The sequence below is a fragment of the Equus asinus genome, chromosome 13, assembly GCF_041296235.1.
Source record: "Equus asinus isolate D_3611 breed Donkey chromosome 13, EquAss-T2T_v2, whole genome shotgun sequence".
NCBI lineage: Eukaryota > Metazoa > Chordata > Mammalia > Perissodactyla > Equidae > Equus > Equus asinus.
Genome location: NC_091802.1, coordinates 24617663 through 24639385, shown reverse-complemented (window position 1 = coordinate 24639385; position 21723 = coordinate 24617663). Strand labels below are relative to the sequence as shown.

The 21723-nt window shown below is 38.8% G+C and overlaps 1 protein-coding gene across 3 annotated transcripts in view; it reads right to left on the bottom strand.

Annotated features, from left to right (window-relative positions):
* AP2B1 (adaptor related protein complex 2 subunit beta 1) overlaps positions 1 to 21723 on the bottom strand; it is a 113318-nt gene that overhangs the window by 49646 nt on the left and 41949 nt on the right. For all 3 annotated transcript variants that reach the window (XM_014862224.3, XM_014862227.3, XM_070482809.1), the window contains exons 10-14: positions 21438 to 21553; positions 20314 to 20479; positions 19066 to 19164; positions 12047 to 12306; positions 6970 to 7162 (exon numbers count right to left, since the gene is read on the bottom strand). In XM_014862224.3, coding sequence (XP_014717710.1) covers positions 6970 to 7162; positions 12047 to 12306; positions 19066 to 19164; positions 20314 to 20479; positions 21438 to 21553 — 834 coding nt within the window. The remainder of the gene's footprint in view (positions 1 to 6969; positions 7163 to 12046; positions 12307 to 19065; positions 19165 to 20313; positions 20480 to 21437; positions 21554 to 21723) is intronic.

Genomic DNA, 21723 nt, shown 5'->3' with positions numbered 1-21723 from the left:
AAAAAATCCCACAAATGATCACAATGACCAATCTGGGTTAGCCCCTTGAGGTACATCTAAGCAGTCAAAAGTATCCCCACCCGCTTCTAAAACCGTGCAGCTGTCTGAGTATCTGAAGACAGTCCCTTAATCAGAGGTGTAGACCTTAAACTCAGACGTTTCTTTGCTCCTGTCTAGAGTTGTTACCTCTTTTATTTGATGCTTTCCAGACCTGATTTAATTGAAGGGAGTCTAAGGAACGCTTTAGGTCATTTAACTTACCAATAGCTCTGTTAGTCAGGAGTCAAAATGAGTGATGTAAAAATAGGATACAGTGACTCCCATCACAAACAATAAAACTGATACCAAAGTCCTACTGGTGTCAAAAACATCAATCTGTGTTTTTCCTGTCAGGGTTTTAGATTTTAGAAGGTACACACCATCTCCTATGTAGTTCAATATGGTTCACAGCTGTTGGGTTGCAAATTTTAAGTTGATCTTCAAAAACCTCTTCAGAAAAGCATCATAAAATATAACTAATCAAATTGGTGAAAAGAATCCACAACCATGCAAAAGCTGTTGAACAAACTGATGGCTGAGAACAGACGATGTGGAATAGCGTAAATAAGCTGAGATCATACAAAATCATCCGAAGACTCCTCAACTTGAAGGAAAAGAACGCCTCTCGACGGAAAAGTCGGAGGATGTAACAGACTGCTTCCTGAGATGGGACAGGGAACAGAACGTGACAAACAGCCCTCAAAATGGCCATGACTGGTTTCTTGGGTCAGACGGAGCTCAGCACTGAATACAGTAAACGTGCACAGAAGCGGCTCCACACCATGTCTCGTTCTCCTTTGCAGCACTTACCACCTGACTGGATACTGTTTGTCATCCGTCTCTCCCCACTAGAACACAAGCTTAGCAGGACTTGTCACAACTGCATTTTCAGTACACAGAATACAGCCTGACATAGAATAAGTACTCAAATATTTATTGAGTGAATGAATGTTTTACTAACCATATAAACAGGGCTATTGGCAATATTATTTCCTCGGGAGACAATTTTGAAACGAATCATTTTATTGGACAAAACTATCACAGAATGGACAGAAGGCTGACAAAATCGTTTCACCAACTGACCTAGAGCACCCTCTCTGCAGCGACATTGCCAACACAGATGAATAGAACCAACTGGGGAAAAGAGGCCCCACCCCCTACCCCAAGGCCAAAAGCCTTTTCTAGAGAGGAAGTGTATTGTCTAAGCAGTTTTGATAGCCAGTGTTCAGCGGAAGAATACCCTGTGCATCATTTATTTGCCCTGGAAGTACTAGTGCTTTATATCACCGTTCCCTACCAAATAGATGGGAAGATGTGATTTCGTGGTAGTACTCCAAAGAGGGTAAGATGAACGATCTTGCTCCTTTTGCTGCAGAGAGATGTATGAACTTACTTAGTCCCTGTTTTCGTGAATGAATCCACTTCTACAGCACTTCTCAACCTTTCATGTGCCTTCTAGTGGCACACTAGCCCAAACTCATACACCCAGGGCACCTGGGAAGGTACGGCATGGAGAGGCTTTGGGCAAACAAGCCTTATACTTTATCTTAAAAGTTCATGCCATTTTACATTCTAAGCCTTAACACATCAGTGTTTAGTCTGTGTTTACATGCTTATCATCAAGCAAGGCTGACACTACAAGATAATGAGCCAAGTTTCTCCTGTAGCTTTAAATGCACCCTGCACCCTGTGTACAACAGGGACTCTGTACCCCAGTTTGAGAAGGACCAAAGTTAGTGAGACTGGACTTTATTCCAGATGACAATAACAAACAAACTGGAGGAATCACAGGATAGTAGAAAGAGGATAAACTGTGAAGTTTTAAAAAAGTCCTGGGTTCAAATCCTGACTTTGGGACTTACTTGCTATGCGACCTTCAGTTTTCTGTAAAAGAGGGCCCAAAACCAATAACTTTGCAAAATTATTTTAAGGATTAGAAATTATGAAAGTTCTAGCACAGAGGCTAGCACAGAAATAGGCATTCAATATCTGGTAATTATTACCAAAACTGCCTGAGGCCAGCCTTGACTAAATTTATGCACTGACAAAAAGAGAGCGGTTACAGAAGCCACAGTGAAGAATTTACCAGGCAAAATTGGGCTATAATCTACAAAGACCTCTCTATAATACCACCAACTCTAAAACCTAAGGCTTTAAACCACTGCAAATCTTTCCCAAAGGAAGAAATGCAAAGATACAAAACTAGTAAGCACAACGGATCTCCCATGAGCTAAAAAAACCCTCAAAATTATTACTAAAATAGCTCATGACAAAATATCTGACAGGTAAAAACCTGTAAGAAACAGGGTGGGAGGTTTTGAAAAACATACACTGGACTCAGGAAAAGGCAGTTTCTCCTCTATTCCACTGCATTCCAGCTGGGTACACTGAGAGCACATTTCTCTGGCAGGAAACTCTTCATCAGTATAGAGAAAAGGCACTCTGGACAAGGCTTCCTTTCCATTTTTGATGCACAATAGCATCATTTATCTAAATAGAATACCGCACAGCACCTTGGATGAACAAAAAGCCATAATTTAACCAAGGCCTCTGATGTCAGCCTGGAAGTAAAGGCAATAAATAATAGAGATTCAATTATTACTTTAGTGATCCTCACAGATGTTAGACTCATTAGCACATGGTGTACCTTTGTAACACGTATGCAAGAGTTATGCACATGGGCATCAGGTCACTTCCTACATTACACCAACTCAGAAGGATTTGCACTGTCAGGAAAGTCACACTACCCAGAATGAGCAGTTTCTTAGATTCAGTATCAAAGGCATCAGAAGACACATATATGGCTTCTAAAACAAAGAAACAAGACCTCCAAATAACCACTGTTGCAAGCCTTCAACTAAAGAGTACACTATCACGCTCTACATGTAGAACAGAGCAACCATGTAAGTTTTACCATCTGAATTCATTCCACATCAAGGAAACAGTTAAGTTTATACTAACAGAAGGGGGAAACTATCTGGAGAATTCAAGCAAAACAGAATACACTAAAAAAAAAAAAAAGGGGGGGGAACCAGAAACTAAGGATGGGGATATTCCAGTAAGGAGACTGAAAAGAATATGTAGGAAATCCATTGATTTGCATCCTGTGAAGAAGCATTCCATTGTTAAAATCTGAAGCTCTGCCTAAATCAATGATTTGCAATGATTTGTACCTGCCTCCAAAAAAAAACAAGGCATCTAAGAATCACCTGGGAGGCATGGTGTGCACGTTTCCTTTACATCACTGCCTCCTCACTCTTCTTACAGTTGTTCTAAGTAACTGTTACTTATGGAAGAAGTGTGCAGCCTTCAGGTATGTTGTGGCAAAAAATAATAATGCATACATAAATTGATAACTATTTCCCGAATGACAATTCTACAAAAAAGTCACAACTCACTAAGTCTGAAAATTTCAAAAGTGCAATAATGAAAGAGGGTGAACAAATCTAACAGGAGGATCAGCAGGATATGAAAAAGGGAAGACAATATCCTCTAGTGAATATCAAGTTTTAGGACAGAGAAATAGGAAATGGGTAGACAACTCAAAATACAAAATAATTTTCAGTCTCCAATTACAGAAAGTGAGCAAGGGTAAAAAGAACCCTGGGACTGAGCATCTAAATCTAAATTGGTCAAATTTAACTTCTGGCCAATTTCTGACAGGCTGGATCACCTAACAGCAAATCAGAAAGGAAAAATGTTCTGAGGGGGAAGAACAAAAATAAAGTCAGGGAGGTCTGTTTTTGTAGGAGGTGCCTAAAAGGCTCACCAGAATACAATTCTTCTGTGGAAATGACTATCTTGGCTTAGAGATCAATTTTTAACATCTCTACCTAACTCTATTTGGAACTTCATTTGGCTCAATCTTCTCAACTTTGGCTGCAAATTAAAATAACCTGGGTATCTTTCTAAAAATACCAATGTCTAGGTCCTATCTCCCAGAAATTCTGCTTAATTGCCCAAGGGTTGGGCCCAAATACTTGCAGTCTTTTTTTTTTAGTATGGTAATCATGTGAGACTAATTATGCAGCTAGAGTTGAGAACCACAAAGCTTGGAATAAAAGGTAAGTAGCTACCATGCTTCATCAGCAGCACACCACTGACCTCTACAGGTAAGGTTCTTTAGAAACCAACGAGAAAAGCAGCAGAAACAGTCTACAGGCCTTGTCGGCAGCCCTTCTGAAATGAACACTAAAGTACCTCTATGATGCTAGCCAGACAACCACATAACTCTAATCTAGGCCATATTTTAAACAGGAGTCTAGGTCAAATTCTACCACTCTTAGCAACACTGTTCTTCCTAGAGACTAAAAGAAAGACCTTTAACAAAATAATTTCAAGAGTTTCTTGCCCTCCCTCAATTTGGGGCAGAGGAGGAGTCCTCTTTCCAGGAGTGTGTTTACTACTGAAGCAAAGAGAAAAACGCATCTGAGTTCACCAAAAGCTATAGTTCACACACCAAACAGAAGTGGTTCACAACAGTCACAGATATTCCATGTTGTTACGTGCAAAATGTGGTCCCGAGAGCTTGTTAGAAATGTGGACTCCCAGGTGTCACCTAGACCAACTAAATCAGAACCTGTCTTGTATAAGATTTCCAGGAGATTTAAATGCACATTACAGTTTGAGAAGCACTGCTGTAAGGCAGGATTCATTCAGGAAATGGTACCATCCATATAGATCGAGTGAAAACCTTGAGGACTCTTTTTCTCTTTAAATTAGATAATTTACGCAAGAACTATAAAAAGCATTTTAAAAATGGCATAGTCTACTGCTGCCTTAGCAACTCCTCTTCCACAAAGCCAGATTTAAGCCTTCCTTGTGATGTTCTCTTAAAAGAAATCTTGGTTCTCTGAGCGAGGACACATTTAACCACATATAGATCCAAAGCAAAAGGAAGGGCTTTTACTCCTTCTCATTTTGATTCCTGGGATATATTTTTATCACAGACTAAGTTGAAGAAAACTGCATGTAAACACTTTCTGGGGCTACACATTTTAAATCTCAAAGTCAGAAAAAGCTAAACTTTAGAGTTACACAGGCACATTAGTGGACGTACACAGCAAAGGTTCTATAGTATTTAGAAATCCAGTTGGAAAAACAACTTACTCCCCACCAAAAAGAACACCCTTTACAAAAAAGAAAAAGAAAAAGGCCCATGTGTGACTTTGACTTCTACAATCTAAGAAAGTTCTATAGTTTTTCTATCTGAAGGATACTTGTGGGAATTCTAACAGATGACTGGAGAGCCATGTAAAACACAAGTAGAAAACTCACTGGTGTTAAGGGCCAGTAGGAGCTAATACAAAGCCAAATGGAAATCTCTCTCTTTCCTTCCATACTAAAGTGGGTCAGGAAACAAAGGCGTAGAATCCTGGGCCAGGCAAACTCAAAATATAGGGCATCCTTCTCCCCTCCATCCTTCAAACTTAATTTCTTTGTCATTCTCAGGTTCAAGGAGTCCATCATGTCGTACGCTTCCAGGGAAATGAATAACTAGAGTTGTTAAGGCATAAACCTGAGGAGGATGTAACATTTAACTTATGGTTGACACGTTGACAGAGTTATTTCAATATTTAAAGGGATTTCTGGGAGTCTTCAAGAATATTTCAACATTCGTGAGCCTCCTGAGTCTATAAGGAAGCTATAAGGCAATGCAGAATGACCTGAGAAACTATTCTTCTTACATAATCAGTCAACTCCATTCATTAAAGATACAAATATGAAAAACAAACATTTATATGTCTGTGCTCACTTGGGAATGCTCACTTGTGTCACTATAAGCTGGAGTCCAGAGCTTGGTCAGTGTACAGACTCTCGAAGCAGTGACTTTCCTTTAGTAAAATGTACAACCCACAGAGATACGACCATAAGCCTATCTCCTTAGACTCTGTGCCAGCCAAAAAGTAAATGTACCTGTACGGGCTGGCAGAAATCCCAGACATAATACTGCTCATAAAGTAGAAGAGAAAATGCCAGTGTGTATAGCTAAAAGTAAGGTTGTTCTATTTATGAAATCTCTGAGAACATATAATTTCCTATCCATGGCATTTACCTTCCACTTTCTGATGTTGGGAAACATCAGTTTATTTGACATCTTTATAGTTATCAGGTTGACAAACAGCTTTTTGCATGTGTCTAAAAGAGCCCCCTAACCCCACCACAGTTAAGGACCTAGTTTGCAGGGAGCAATATGATGAGACCTGTGACTTTTCTGGCCTTCTCTACACAGATGGAAAGTCATCCTTAATATTTCTCACTTATCTTATACAGCAACAAAAACTAATTTCAGTTCCCACTGGTGGCACATATTCACAGATACTCTGGACTTTGGAGCCTTTTAGTATTAGAATCCTGGAAGCTAATTAAATTGGAAGTATGACAGGGGGTGGGGGAAGAAGGGGAAAAAAGAACCGACCAAGCAGTACTTCCCAAATGCAATAAAGGTACATTTTTTACACAAATGCCTGCCTCAAAAACCTTTCAGAATTAGACAGGGCACAGCCAATAATATATAAAAAAAGACAAACGTTTGAAAGCCTCAAAATAGGATGACCTCTATGAGGTCATTTAAATGCTGTTCAGGTCAAAAGGTGAATTACAGGGGCTATCCAGAGTTAAGAAGCAGGAGCAATAACAAGCTCTGGAAAGGATACTGAACATTAAGATTGCTGAACAATAGGTTGGTTAAACATCAAAAGTTCTATTTAGAGGCAGAATAACAGAATAAACCTATACACTTTCAGACATACCCCATACCAACAACGGACAGTATCAATTAATTGTCTAAAGACAGATAATCCTGTCCCTTATCAAAGGACATGACGCTGCTCATCAAGGAAAGATCTAGGTCTAAAAAGCTGAATTATACAAAGTTCTTTGGCATATCAAGAATTAAAAATAATCAAAAGAAAGGAAGAAAATGCTTACCAGACTATCCAGTCCTCCTCCCAAGAGATCCACTGCTCCCATTTGCATGGAGGATACCTGTGGCACATTGACTGGGGGACCAAGGTCAAGGTTTAAAAGGTCCCCCAGAAGGTCACCTTGAGAGGGGATAACCTGAGGCTGTTCCAGGTTGGTGGCAGTGGTGGTGCCAACAGGGCTGTCACCTGCATCAGTGCTGCAGTCACACACACAAAGAGGGGAAAAGAGAAAAGTCAGTTTCATCCAGGACATAATAACAAGGTTAACAAGTGAATGTCAGATATATAAAACCAAGGAAGAATTAAAAAAAAAAAAAACAAAGGAAGAAAAAAACCCTCTTATTTTATAATCATTTGTTGATGTATATGAAGAGATGATAGCAATCCTTGTTTTTATCAAAATACAATTGCTAAAATGAAAATAAATGTATAATATATAACCACATGAGTCAGTCAATTTTATTGAGCACTCACTCTATGAGGAAGCACCATAATGAGAATTTGGGGGAAATATTAAAAACAAAAAAAAAGGAAATATATTTCCTGTCCTCAAATAACTTACACTCTTAACATTAGCTATCTTTACTCATCAGGAGAATTAAAACTACAATGAGATACTGCCACACATCTATACCAGAATGGCTAAAATTAAAATGACTGACAAAACCAAGTGCTGCTGAGGATGTGGATCACTTCGAAGTCTTACACATTGCTGGAAGGAGTGTACATCGGACAAATCACTTGGGAAAACCGGCAGTGTCTCCTATAGCTAAATATCCATCTATTCTATGACCCAGCAATCCTACTGCTAGGCGTATACACAAGAGAAATGAGTGAAGTCTACCGAAAGACATATACAAGAATACTCACAGCAGCTTTATCCATAAAGAGCCCTACACTGGAAACAACCCAAAGGTACATCATCAGGAGAAGACATAAACAAACTGTGGCATATTCAGGCAATGGGAAAGCATATACTGATAAACAGGAACACACAACTGATAACACAACATCAATTAGTCTTACAGACATTATGTTGCACGAAAGAAGCCAGATACAGAAAAGTAAATACCGTGTGGTTCTATTTACGTGATGTTCAAGAAGAGGCAAAACTAATCTTTAGTAGTAAAAGTCAAAACAGTGGTTCTCTCTGGAGAGTGAGTATTAACAGCAAAGTGGCATGAGGAATCTTCTAGGGTGCTGAAAATATCCTGTATCTGACCAGAGTGGTGGTTATATGAGTGAGAGTGTGTGTGTGTGTGTGTGTGTGTATGTAAAAAAATCTATTGAGCTATAAATATTAGTGCATCATTAATACTAAGATTATCATCAATGATATATCAATTTAAAAAGTGAAAAAAAAATCCTATGAAGAAAATTCCAGGCTCAGATAGCTTCTCTGTGAATTCTTCCAAACATTTAAGAAAAAAGTAAAACCAATCTTAGATAAACTTTAAAAGAGACTAGAGAATGGCAATTAAGAAAATCTGAAAGTAGTTCAAACTGCTTATTGAATATTAACAAATTATTTCTAATTTTGTTAGGTTTGATAGTATATTGTGATTTTTTAAAAAGTCCTTATATATTAGAGATAGCAAGTAAAGTACTTACAGACAAAATGATAGGAGGTCTGGGATTTGATTTAAAATATTACAGCTCCCTTAAAAAATTATGGGGGTGATAAACGAAACAAAACTGGCCAACAATGATAAGTGTTGAAGCTGAGTGATGAGTATACGTGAGTTTGTTATACTATTCTATCTTGCATGTTTTCTAAGATTTATATAATAAAACGTAAAAAGAAAAAAAAAACCACTGTAAAAATTCCATTAATAAACAAATGTTTTCTTAAAAAAAACCCAAACAACCTAGGTAGGTTTTGACAACCCTAAACATAAAGGACAAAGAAGAATGAAGACTCAAACTCAGAGAATAAACAAACAAAAGCTAAGACGCAAAAGATTAGAGTGCTCCTTATAATCTTTTTAAAGGAATCTGGAGGGATGATGAGAAAAATAATATGCTGTTTCTAATTGTTAAGTTTCAAGTACGAAAAACAAGTAGAGAGCTCCAAGAGACAGCTAGGACAAGGGACTGGCAGTCAGAGTCGGAGAGGTAAACTTGGGCAGGAATTTCAATGCACATCTCAGGTGAAATCAGCAGAGCAACACGGGGGTGTGGTGCTAAGAGCAGGGGAGTCCAGAATAAGAAGACTGAGATCAAGTGTTGGCTCCACTAATTACGAGTTGTATGATCTTCCGCAAGTGACAACTTCAATGAGACAAAGTTTCTTCATCAATAAAATAACAATGTCACCAAAACACAAGGTTCTATTTTAGGGAGGATCAAATGACAACGTGGTGTAAACTGTAATACATCAGCAGTAGCTATGTTTAGTAGATAACCTAACGGAATAGAGAACCACAGAAAGAGAAAGTTCAGAATGAACCTTGTGATATAACCAAGATTAATGATCAGAGAAGAGAATGAACGCAGAACTGCAAAGATTAAAGAGAGAAAAACAATCTAAGAAACATGACATAGGAGGAAAATGTGTCAAGGAAGCCAAGATAAGAAGTATTGGGGGGGTGGGGATATAGCCAAAAATCAATAAAGAAGTCAAAAGGGGAAGCAATTTCATATACAGCTGGCAAAAAATACATGAAATCTCCATTAAGAGCATCCTCTGGGGGCCAGCGCTATGGCTGAGTGGTTAAGTTCTTGCACTCTGCTTCAGCAGCCCAGGGTTGTCAGTTCAGATCCTGGGCGCAGACATGGCACCGCTTGTCAGGCCATGCTGAGGTGGTGTCCCACATAGGACAACCAGAGGCGCTCACAACTAGAATATACAACTATGTACTGGGGGGCTTTGGGGGGGGGGAGGGGGAGGAGGAGGGGGAGGAGGGGGAGGAGGGGGAGGGGGAGGGGGAGGAGGAGGAGGAGGCGGCGGCGGCGGAGGAGGCGGAGGAGGCGGAGGCGGAGGAGGAGGAGGAGGCGGAGGAGGCGGAGAAGGAGAAGAAGAAGAAAAAGAAGAAGAAAGATTGGCAACAGACGTTAGCTCAGGTGTCAATCTTTAAAAAAAAAAGTATTTTCTGCACAAGAAATTCTATCATCATATGACATGTGCCATTTAGGAAGTATGAGAGAACACATGATGAGAAAAATAATATGTTGGCCTGGTGGCGCAGTGGTTAAGTTTGCATGCTCTGCTTTGGCGGCCTGGGGTTCGCCAGTTCAGATCCCAGCCGTGGACCTAGCACCCATATCAAGCCATGCTGTGGCAGGCATCCCACATATAAAATGAAGGAAGATGGGCACGGATGTTGGCTCAGGGCCAGTCTTCCTCAGCAAAAAGAAGAGGACTGGCAGCGGATGTTAGTTCAGGTCTAACCCTCCTCCTCAAAAAAGAAAAAGGCACTTCTCCCTTGCCGAGGTGATTTTAAAAGGCCTAGTGAAGGAAGCTCTTTTAAACCTCCAGAAGAAGCAGAGTAAAGTTTCACAGTTTTGCTGTGTTTCTCGGCAGAGGCCTATCACTGATTAAGCTTGTGCTGCAGAAGAGAGCTACGTAATGTCAGTATATTTGCTCTTTGTGGCAATATATCATCCTTATTTATTTCAAAGGGAATTTTTCTACATTTGTATTTGCTTTAAAAACACAAAACAAGCAGAAATGAACCAAAAAGAGGTTATCCAAAAAGGAACTATATAAGGAATTGTGAAGGTAACAAATTAAAGACTAATTAATCAGCTAAAGACCTTATGTAAGCGATTGTGTTTCTTTTTACACAGTTCAAACATTGGTTCGTTTCCTGTGTTCTAGAAAGAGTTGTTTTTGTTTGCTGATTTGTTTCACTTTTCCCCTTCCATTTGAGGGTCAAAAGTTATCAGGAGAAAGGTGATTTAAACAGCATATAAATATGGTTACAGAGGCAAGTTACGACAGAAAATCCGTATCTATTATCAAAACTTGAAGCACAGATTGGGAGCTGTACTTAGAAGTTAAATGGTCATATCTAGAGACTGTTAAATATGCTCGCCTATAAGGAGAAACATCCTGTTATTACAAGGCATAACCCTTATGAAGCCAGAAGCCTCCTCTGGATGAAAATCACAGCACTTGCCCTCAAACCAAAGATTCGACTCAATTAAAGGCTAATAAATTAATAATTATTTTACTGGGTATTGCCCTTTCATTTTTGTTTGTCTGTGCCTGCAGTCTATTTAAATAGAGCCTAGAATGTTGACTACGCTAATTTGTAAAGCAATAATCCTATCCTCTGGCTACTCGTGAACCACTTAAACAGCAATACAGGTTAGACAATGGTCCGAGACACTCATTGATGAAGTGCAATTACTCTAACCCTTCTGGGATCAAATTCTACTTAGATTTAAAGTTTATTATAATTAATGAAGGAAGGAGATTCTGAAAAGATTCCAAGATACTCATTGTAAGAGTTTATTAGAGTACTGTTCCTCCCAAATCAATATTTTAAAACAGCTAAAAAGCATGAGTTTCACGTTACTTGAGAGCCTGTTCATAAGACAATTTCCTTACTGATACGATCAATGTAATTTGGTAAAAAAGGAAGGTGACTAGAAAACTATGTTCACACAGAATCTAGAGTGCTTCTATAAAACAATCCTGCAAATATTACTTCATTAACAGCTTTACAGCATAAGACAAACAGTATCTGCTAACTTTATCCATAAGTTTCAACAAAGTTACAGTAAAGGATAAAGACAGCTAAGTATACTTACAGGCTTTTTTCCAAGTTTTCAACTCTGGGAACATTTCTAGCCTCATCTTACTGGAGACTTAGGCAACTTTCACACTATTAGTTTTTAGGAGGTCTTCACCACAATTTTCTAAAGCCATAATCTTACCTACTCCCTAATTAGAACACAGAGGGGCCTTTTACCCATTGCGTGTATGACCACTGGTATTCAGATGGAGCCCCCAGGGCAGTACAGTAGGTTTTCAAAATGCATAGCAAGTTCTCTTCTAGGCTATAAAAGCATGAGGAAAACCAACTCTGTCTAACCAGAGTCACTTCTCAATCAAACCGACTTCCCCTGCTTACCTCCCATGATGTATGGGCAAGTGTTTGCGATGGATTCCATGACTTCCTTCCACAAAAGCATTGGGAGGCTTATGGTACACAGAAGCCAAAGAACCAATGTGGCAGATAAGCTCATCCAGCAGAGTTGGCTCAATAAGATCCGTCTCCTCAGAGATCAGTGGCTTCTCAGACAAGACTACTTCTTTGGCTGTGACAGGGTCCGTTGAGAGAAGACGCCAATAAATATAGCCCCGGTCTCGAAGGTCAGGATTATCAGAATCCTAATGAAAAGGTAAAGGCAAGAAGGTTTTTTCCTCCATACAGAAACCCAACTGCTAGATTTATTATCAAGGCAACGCTGTAGTGAATTATGCAGAGTTGGCGGTTAAGAAGATATTTAGACTTGATATAGTTTTAGTACAGTCATAATTCTGTAATCTCTAATGTTTCGAAGAATTTAAATATACAGTAAATTGAGATGGGTTAGTCCTAAGACTCAAATTCAAAGGGAAGTTGGGAAAAGGAAAATAAAGTTTGATCCAGTAAAAATTAACTGCTTGAGATGGCCTTGGAATATAAAAACAAAGTTTTTTAACTGCTATAAACATTAGGATTATTCATGAAATGTATCTTAAATATATTTCACACACACCTTCTTTTTTCATTCAAATATTTATTAAGCATCACCTATGGAGACACTGACTAGCCCCTGGAAATAAAGAGAGAATGCACAGTGCCTGACTTTTCTGAGCCCACAGAGTATTACTCGTGATAGTGTGAGAGATACTATTATCTAAATAATAAAAAACTGTTAAAGAGAGCATGTAACTAAGTGCTTGCAAAAGGGGAGACACTTGAATTTAGTGGTCTTGCTTTTTCGTGGTGGTTTTAAAATAATTTTATACATGCTCAAGGCTAAAATAAACTTATTATCAGTGCCATATCACAATTTAGAAATGTATAATATAAAAGGAAGTCTCCCCCAATCATCCAACCCTTCCCCAACTTAACTCCCAATCCCCAAAACAGCCATATTAACAGTGTGGTATATATCTTTCCAGACAGCTCCCACACATGCATACGTTTATTTTATACAAAACTAGTGTCCTATTATACATATTGCTTTGCAAGTTGCTTTCCATATTGGCATATCCAGCTGCAGTTTTCCACTGTATACGCAGCACTGCATCATTATTTTACTAGTGCCCTATGGATGGACAATGAGCTTGTTGCCTCCTTCTCCCTCCTTCCTACCTTTTCTTCTTTCTTTTTTTCAAAGATTGGCACCTCAGCTAACATCTGTTGCCAATCTTTTTTTTTTCTTCCACTTCTCCCAAAAGCCCCCCAGTACAAAGTTGTTTATTCTACTTGTAGGTCCTTCTGGTTGTGCTATGTGGGACTCCACCTTAGCATGGCCTGATGAGCCATGCTAGGTCTGCGCCCAGGATCCAAACCAGTGAAACCCCGGGCCACCAAAGAGGAGCGTGCGAACTTGGGCACAGGGCCGGCCCCTATTTATTATTTCTTTATTGTTGTGATCATTACAAAGTAGCGATAAATATCCTGGTATCTACCTCTCAGAGTATGTCTATATGATGGCATTACTTATGCATGAGTTGTTCCAGTGGTATCATGTTATTAAAGGCAACAATAAGTCCATTTCCAATTCTGTAGTTAATACACACATACAAAAATATTTTCTTTAAACTAGGCCAATCTGAGGGCTTCCACGTGAGTTTCTAAGTAAGCAGATGAACTGTTTCATGATGTAGCCACTTAAGGCACTTATCATTCAGCTCAATACCAGCAGTGACCCCTGATGGTTTTGACTACATGGTTTTAAATGGTTTTTCTTAGTTACATTTTATTTAATTTTCACTCATAATGAACTGCTGGTTGAAGACAAAAAAGCATAAAGTATACTGAGATATACACAGCAAGTTAATACAGTATAAAAATGATAAGTTTTACCTCAAGATAATCTTTATCACATTCATAGGTTGTATTATTAATAGAAATGAATACATATATGCTCTATATAGCATATCAAAATGTTTGTGGTATTTAAAAGGCAAGGGTTAAAAAAGGAAACAGTGACAATATCCAATGTAGATGATTTCGTATTGCTTTGCTTTGTTTTGGGAGGGTGAATGTGCTCCTGAGGGAGTGTTTATAAATAGCAGCCTGAAACCTCCTCACTTAGATTCTCTTTTGGAAACAAAGCTTAAAAAAAACACAAGCAAGTTGATTTTTTAAAAGAGCAGAATACAAGTATCTCAAAATATCAGGTCATGAAAGCAATCCCAACCCAGCTCTTATTGATATATAAATTAAAAGTTAAATTTTAATATATATATTCAGTCCCCAAAGCACATCATTTAAAATTTGTAGACTAACTATGCTTTTTATTTCACAATTAAAATAAACACTGCACATCACCTAACTGGGAAAATTCCATTATTGTTAAGGTAGAAAATAAACTTAATAATGTAGTTTAATAATATACTGATAAATACTTTTTACTTCAAATTATTTCTCTCATATATCATGCACATACTTAACCAAACAGCAAAAAAAAAAACAATTCTTGTGGGGATTCACAAAGTTATATACTTCCACGAAAAAAATTTATGAGTCCCCCCAACAAATTCAAAACACTAATATGGCAAACTGCTGGAGACAGAATCACTGGATCAAAGAGTAGACACACTGTAAATGTTAACAGAGACTGACTTAAAAAAACTGTCCTAGGAGGAATGAGCACAAATTTTCCAAGTCTGATAGTCAAGAGTGGGCAAGGATCTCTACTGCTGGAACTCTGCTGTTCTGAGGGGGGATTCGCCGGGCCTACTATAAGCATCTTCACCGCCTCACTATTCACATGGAGGAAACAGCAAATCAGGCTCAGTCGAGACTTGTGACAAGAAAACCACCTTTTTATGTTTTAGGGTGACATTACATGTTTGGTGACTTAGAAAATTTGGTTTTGGATCTACTGTACTGCTAGCCCCATAGGACCTCATCAGGATCTCAAGAAAATGGTATATTTCTAAAAATCTGAGAGCTTGCAAAACAATTCTTGCCAGGCAAGCTCTAAAACAGTAATTCTTAAACTATAATGTGCATCAACATTTCAACACACAAGGAGAGCCACTAAAAGTGCAGATTCCAGGGCCAAATCACAGAGATACTGATTCATTATGTCAGAAGTAGGGCCCAAGGATTATTTTTTTTCTAAGTAATTTTATTGGGATTATAATAGTTTATAACATCGTGTAATTTCAAGTGTACGTTATTGTTTATCAATTTCCTGAATACACTTCATCGTGGTGCTCACCCCCCCTCTTTTTTTTCCCTAAGTAATTTTACTGGGATTATAATGGTTTATAAGATTGTGTAATGAGGAATTAGTATGTTTAACAAGAAGCACACGTGCTTTTGATGATGGTGGTCGCTAGTTCATAGAAAAACTAAGATGAAAACTTATCTTCCACGTACTAAAAATGATAATTACTAAACTCTGGACACTTCTGTGTATATTCTTTGCTAATTCCTCTATAACTATGAAAGCAAAAAAGACAAACCTTTAAAATGAAGCCATGGATTCAAGGGTTGATTTTCTTTCCCCCTAAGAGTATTTCTAATTATACTACCATTTTATTTAAAATTAGAAGCACAAAGATTTCACTACACTCACAGAATTGTCAGCACAGGTAAAGAATAGTATTAACTGACTCTATTGCAGAGATAGGGGAACAGCAGTATTGAAGAGAAATTTGCTCGGTTGTGTTCTGAACCAGTGGACGTGGCAGACGCAGGATCCTACCACTCAATTCAAATTAACACAGTTCAGCAGATCACACTGCCCTCAACTTAAATTGGTACTTACAGCCAAAAATATTAGGTTCTTATTTCACAAAGTTGAGAAAAAATTCCCAGAGAAAACTCCCAGTGGAAAAGATTTATATGAAAGTGTTTGTTCTTTTACGTTAACTCCTCAGATCTCATTAGTTGGACAGAAAAGGCAAGCCTAGAGAAACTGCTTAATAATTATTTATAGCCAGGTATGAATTAATCATCCACGATGATCTTAAAACTACTAAGTTCACTTATACATACTGGCTTATGCACAGTAGTGCTTCAGGCAGGGAAAGCAGGGAATGGGTGTCCTCAAAGCCATGCTTCACCGTCAGACTAGAGAGCAGCATAGCATCGTGGATAAGGGCAAAGATCCTGTAAGCCAGGCTGCCTGGGTTTGAGTCCTAGCTCTGCCCCATACTAAGTGGGCCTCTCCATATTTCAGTTGCCTCATCTATAAAATAGGAATAGTAAGAGTAGCAATCCTTATGGAGATTGAGTTAATATGTAAAGAGCTTGCTAGAAGGCCTGGTACGTAGTAAGTACTATACAAATGATTGTTGTTATTAAGATTCTATACTAGTCCTTGTACAGAAAGTCTTGAATCAGGAATGTCTGATGGTTTATTTATATCCTGCCCTGTTCTAGAAAAGGATTTAGCAAAGCTTACAAAAATGCATCTAAGGCTAGAGAACATAAATGAGAACTAGAGGCAGAAAAATGCATGCCACAATGATCTACGCATTTTCTACAGGAGATTCTTAAATTCAATTCTAAAACTTTCAAACAACTGATATGAGAAAGAAGTCTAGTCAGGTAAGCCACTCAGAGGGGCAGTTAATTACACACCATTGTACAAGAGAATCCAAAATTGGTTGGGAACTTTTTTGATGGGGTCTCATAAAGAAAAAAAACATATAATGACATAAGCAATGACTTCGACAACAGACCCAAATAGGATAGTTTCTCATGACAACCCTTACCACAGGAACATGTTATCAGTGTAATTCAGGAAAAGCAATTCTATTAAGGGTCAAATAAAACTCAGTCTAGATACACAGCTCTCTACTAATCTGGCTTGATTCAGTGATGAATTTCAACTATCTGTAAGAACAGAGAGTCCTTGCATCCTTTTAAGCAATCCTCCGTAAACACTTTCTCTCAGGCAAATTTAGATAAATACTGGGAGGTAAGAAGATTGAGTTTGAACTCAGAATCATCCAAAGTACAGCTCTCCTATGCTGCCTGTTAAATACAGATACATAGGCTTTAACAGACAATGGAGACAGAGACAGAGCTGAGAACTTGTGATGAGAATGGAACCCACCAAAGACTCCTGCTTCATTATAAGACTATCCCTGTCCATTTAGAGGTAAGCAGAGAGGGAGCAAGGCCAAAATTCTCTTTAGAAAATTGTTTTGACTCCATCTTAACAGAGATACAAATGGGTGATCAAGAGTCTAGACTAGGGAGTCTAGAATGCTCAATTGTATAATACTCAATAATATAACAGATAATATTAAATAACCACTACCTTGATGGTTATGGAAATTGCTTTGCTTCAGGCAAAAAAAGATGCTTAAAAGGGAAGTTTTAGTTTTTCTTTGGGAGGAAGATTGTCCCTGAGCTAACATCTGTGCCCATCTTCCTCCATTTTATGTGGAACGCTGCCACAGCATGGCTTGACAAGGGTGCTAGGTCTGCACCCGGGATCTGAACCTGATAATCCTGGGCTACCAAAGTGGAGTGCGCAAACTTAACCACTACACCACCAGGCTGGCTCCAAAAAGGAAGTTTTTAAAAACACTTCAAACAGCTCTTACAAACAAATTTAAAAAGACGTAAAATTAATAATAGGAAAGATGACACTCAGAACTTGGTCAAGTACTGTGAAAGGGTTTCAAATTTTGATAAAGAGATGAAAGAGAAAAATGGTAAACTGAGTATCTGAATCAGATTCCATATGTAGACACACATCTTAACTCTTGACAGCCTGCTAAAGCCAGCCTATTCTCCAATTCAAGTGAGAACATTACTAAACCATGATGAATTTATGATCACTATACTAGTTACACTGGAAAAAGTAATTATTTTGATCTTTGTGGATCTAAAACAGTGATCTGATCTCTAAGGTCAGTTCCCACATTCCTGAAATCAGAACCCATCCCAAGAAGGACCAAAACCATCAAATAATTAAGGAAGCTGTATAAACACTTTATAGTTTTTTAAAGAGAAAGACAACTACTCTAGAAGGTAAAACAATACATGAGATCTCTGTTGAGGCACTCACCATCTCTACATGGTACTTTTAGTTGAAGGCTGAAATTAAATCACTCAGAAGGAGGGACCATGAGACTCAATGTCATTTTCACATAGGTATGTCCTTCATTAACACTAAAGAATCTAAGTTCAATTTTCATTAATTGTCATAAAAACTGGAGTCAGTCGATTCATTTAAAAGCCATACAACCATGGCTGGCCCATGGCTGAGTGGTTAAGTTTGCACGCTCTGCTTTGGCAGCCCAGGGTTTTGCCGGTTCAGATCCTGGGTGCAGACATGGCACCGCTCATCAGGCCATGCTGAGGCGGTGTCCCACGTACCACAACCAGAGGCACTCACAACTAGAATATACAACTATGTACTGGGAGCTCTGGGGAGAAGAAAAAAAAAAGAGAGAGAAGGTTGGCACCTGAGCTAACATGTTGCCAATCTTTAAAAACAAAAAAGGCCAACCAACTATAATTCAGTGGAATGTGTATGCAGCATTGTTTTTATATTTTAACAAGATCTACAGACTGCACCCCTTCCAATTAAAACCTCCCCAAATGAGGGGCTGGCCCGGTGGCGCAGCGGTTAAGTGCACACGTTCCGCTTCTCAGCGGGCTAGGGTTCGCCAGTTCGGATCCCGGGTACAGACATGGCACCACTTGGCAAAAGCCATGCTGTGGTACGCGTCCCACGTATAAAGTAGAGGAAGATGGGCATGGATGTTAGCTCAGGGCCAGTCTTCCTTAGCAAAAAGAGGAAAATTGACAGTCGTTAGCTCAGGGCTAATCTTCCTCAAAAAAAAACCCAAACAAACAAAAAACTTCCCCAAATGAACCTTCTTGGGAAGAGTTTTGTAATTTCCTACAATTTAAACCAAGACAAATCAACCACATGTTTTTTCCAGGGTTCTTACCTGTGTTGCCAAACTCAAGACCTGCTGTACCAGCTCCTGTGTTTCTGATGGTTTCTTGAGAAACAGCTTCACTATGGCAGTAAGCAGAGTGAGCTGCACCTAACCAGACAGAATTTAATAAAGTGAAAGGCATGTGCATTATTCCATTCTATCATTTCCAAAGTGGTGTTTCCCCAATTATGAATTACTATGGGTCTTTCTGATTTTGATTAAGAGACAAAGGTCAAAACTCAGTCAATATCAGTAATAGCAATCAAAGGTAATCACCAACTGAAAATTCACTAGCCTCCTATCCCCAAATTGCATTTTTCGCATAAAAAAATTGCTTATTTGTTTCTGGCTCAGATAATCACCTGTATTTCTTAAAGTACATGCTAATATACTGATGGCAATAAAACTGGTTCCTGACCAAGTTCTTCATTATTTACTTCCACTAGAAACTACAAGTTCGAGAGAATTAGGAAATTACCTGTCACACTGGGGCAAGAGCCAAGACAGGAGAATTATGTCAGATCACAGCCAATTATGAGTGGGCTGCTGAACCATGAACCTACTGGCTTGTATGTGTGCCTTGTAAAGGCCTATTAAAATTACTATGGTGGATTATATATATGAACTTCAATTTGCAGTGCATACAAATGCCAGGGAAAAAGGGTTTAATAAATTATCTCAGGTCTCTCAATTTTGGTAGAGGAGAGAGAAATGGGAAAGCGTCTAATAAAGCAGAGAATCTTTTCAAACTATACATGCTGGCCCTCTCCCCAGCCCCAGGTAAACATTCTGCTGCAATGAACCACAACTATTACTAATAGGAATGGGTAATCATCTTCAGGGGACAGCAAATTAAAAAGTGGTAACTACTGCTCTAAGCCAGGAGTTGTTAAAGTATGGTTCTGGAGCAGCAGCAGCATCACCTTGAACCTTGTAAGAAATGAATATGCTCAGGCCAATCTCAGACCTATTGAGCCAGAAACTCCAGGGGTGGGACCCAGCAGCCTGTGCTTTAACAAGCTCTCCAGGTGTTTCTAAGGCCCATTAAGGTTTGAGAACCAGTGGTCTAAGTTACACAGGTTTGTTCCACCAGAAATCAGCACAACTGAAAAAGCTCACCCCTCTTGGGAGAAAAATGAACATACTGTGTGTGTGTGTGTATACATACATAGACACACACACGTAAGTGCCTATCCTTTACTTTCTCTGAAATCTTCCCCAAAAGATCTATAACATAGGATAAAGGTGAGAGCTTACCTGGGTGCTTTCATCATGAAAACCCTCCAGGAAGCTCTCTAGTAACTCATCTGCATTGTCAATTCTTTCAGCATACTCTCCCACAATCCAAATCATAGCTGCTCGTGCATCTGGCTCATCCAGTGAGTCTAAATTCTCACAAAGAGTGGCAATGATACTTTCATACCTGATGTAACAAAACGGACTATGGTTACTGAGGACAAAACTGAGAACTGTGTTTAACAACAAAAGCTAAGGAAAAACCACAAACCAGGTATCCTAAAGCAAACCACCAAACTATAAAGGCTTTTAGTCAAGAGAATGTATAGGCTTTAAGCCGGGAGATTATAAATGTTTTAAATTTCCCCTCAATTATGTTTCAATAACTAGTCCTGAAACCTTTATAGAAGCTCATCGGGGGCCGACCCAGTGGCATACTGCTTAAGTTCGCTTGCTCTGCTTCGGCAGAGTTTGGATCCCTGGTGCAGACCCACACACTGCTCATCAAGCCATGCTGGGGTGGCAACCCACATACAAAATAGAGGAAGACTGGCACAGAAGTTAGCTCAGGGACAACCTTCCTCAAGCAAAAAGAGAAAGAGTGGCAACAGATGTTAGCTCAGGGCCAATCTTCCTCACCAAAAAAAAAGGCTCATCAGATATTCTTTTCACAAGGAAAAATTAACCTGTGGTGTAAGATAATACCACTACCTTATATTTCTAAGAATCTTCCTTATAACTAGATCAGAGAATTCTCCTATCTATAATTCCATTTTGTCTTCATGGTAGAGGAAGAGAAATATCACTTTACTTTTAGGAAAATGGAGTTAGACAACAACAGCATCCAGACTAGAAACAGTAATTTTGTCTCTTAAACCAAAGAATCTGGTTAACTTCAATATATTCCAGTGACAGTACATATTCAGATAGAGCTTCAATTCTTCTAAAAGTAATAAAACAGGGTGAAAAAAACCAGGTTTTAATCCCTGTGTTAACCACTTTATATGTTTCTGATTTTTCATAAAGTGTCCTATTATGCCCAGTTACATTACAAAGAATAATTCTTACCTAGCCAATTTCAAAGGGCCTTACTTAAACATTTCCTAAATGATCTGAAGAAGAGGGGTAGAAGAATTTGGACATACTTGTTGGGGTATTTGCGGAAGATGTCCCTGATGACAACAATCGCCTCTTGGACCACATAATTTACTTTGGTCTGGATGAGATCAAGCAATGTGCTTACACAGCGCTCTGCAGATTGCTGCGAAGAGGAACATAATAAATGAGAAGTCAGATGATCTATCCAATACAACATAAAAAAAATTTGAAACATACAGGTGCATCAACTAAACTACATTAAAAGATCAGGCACTTAATTTGACCAACCTATACTAGAGGCTGGAGTATCGGGTGGAGATATACAGAAGTTCT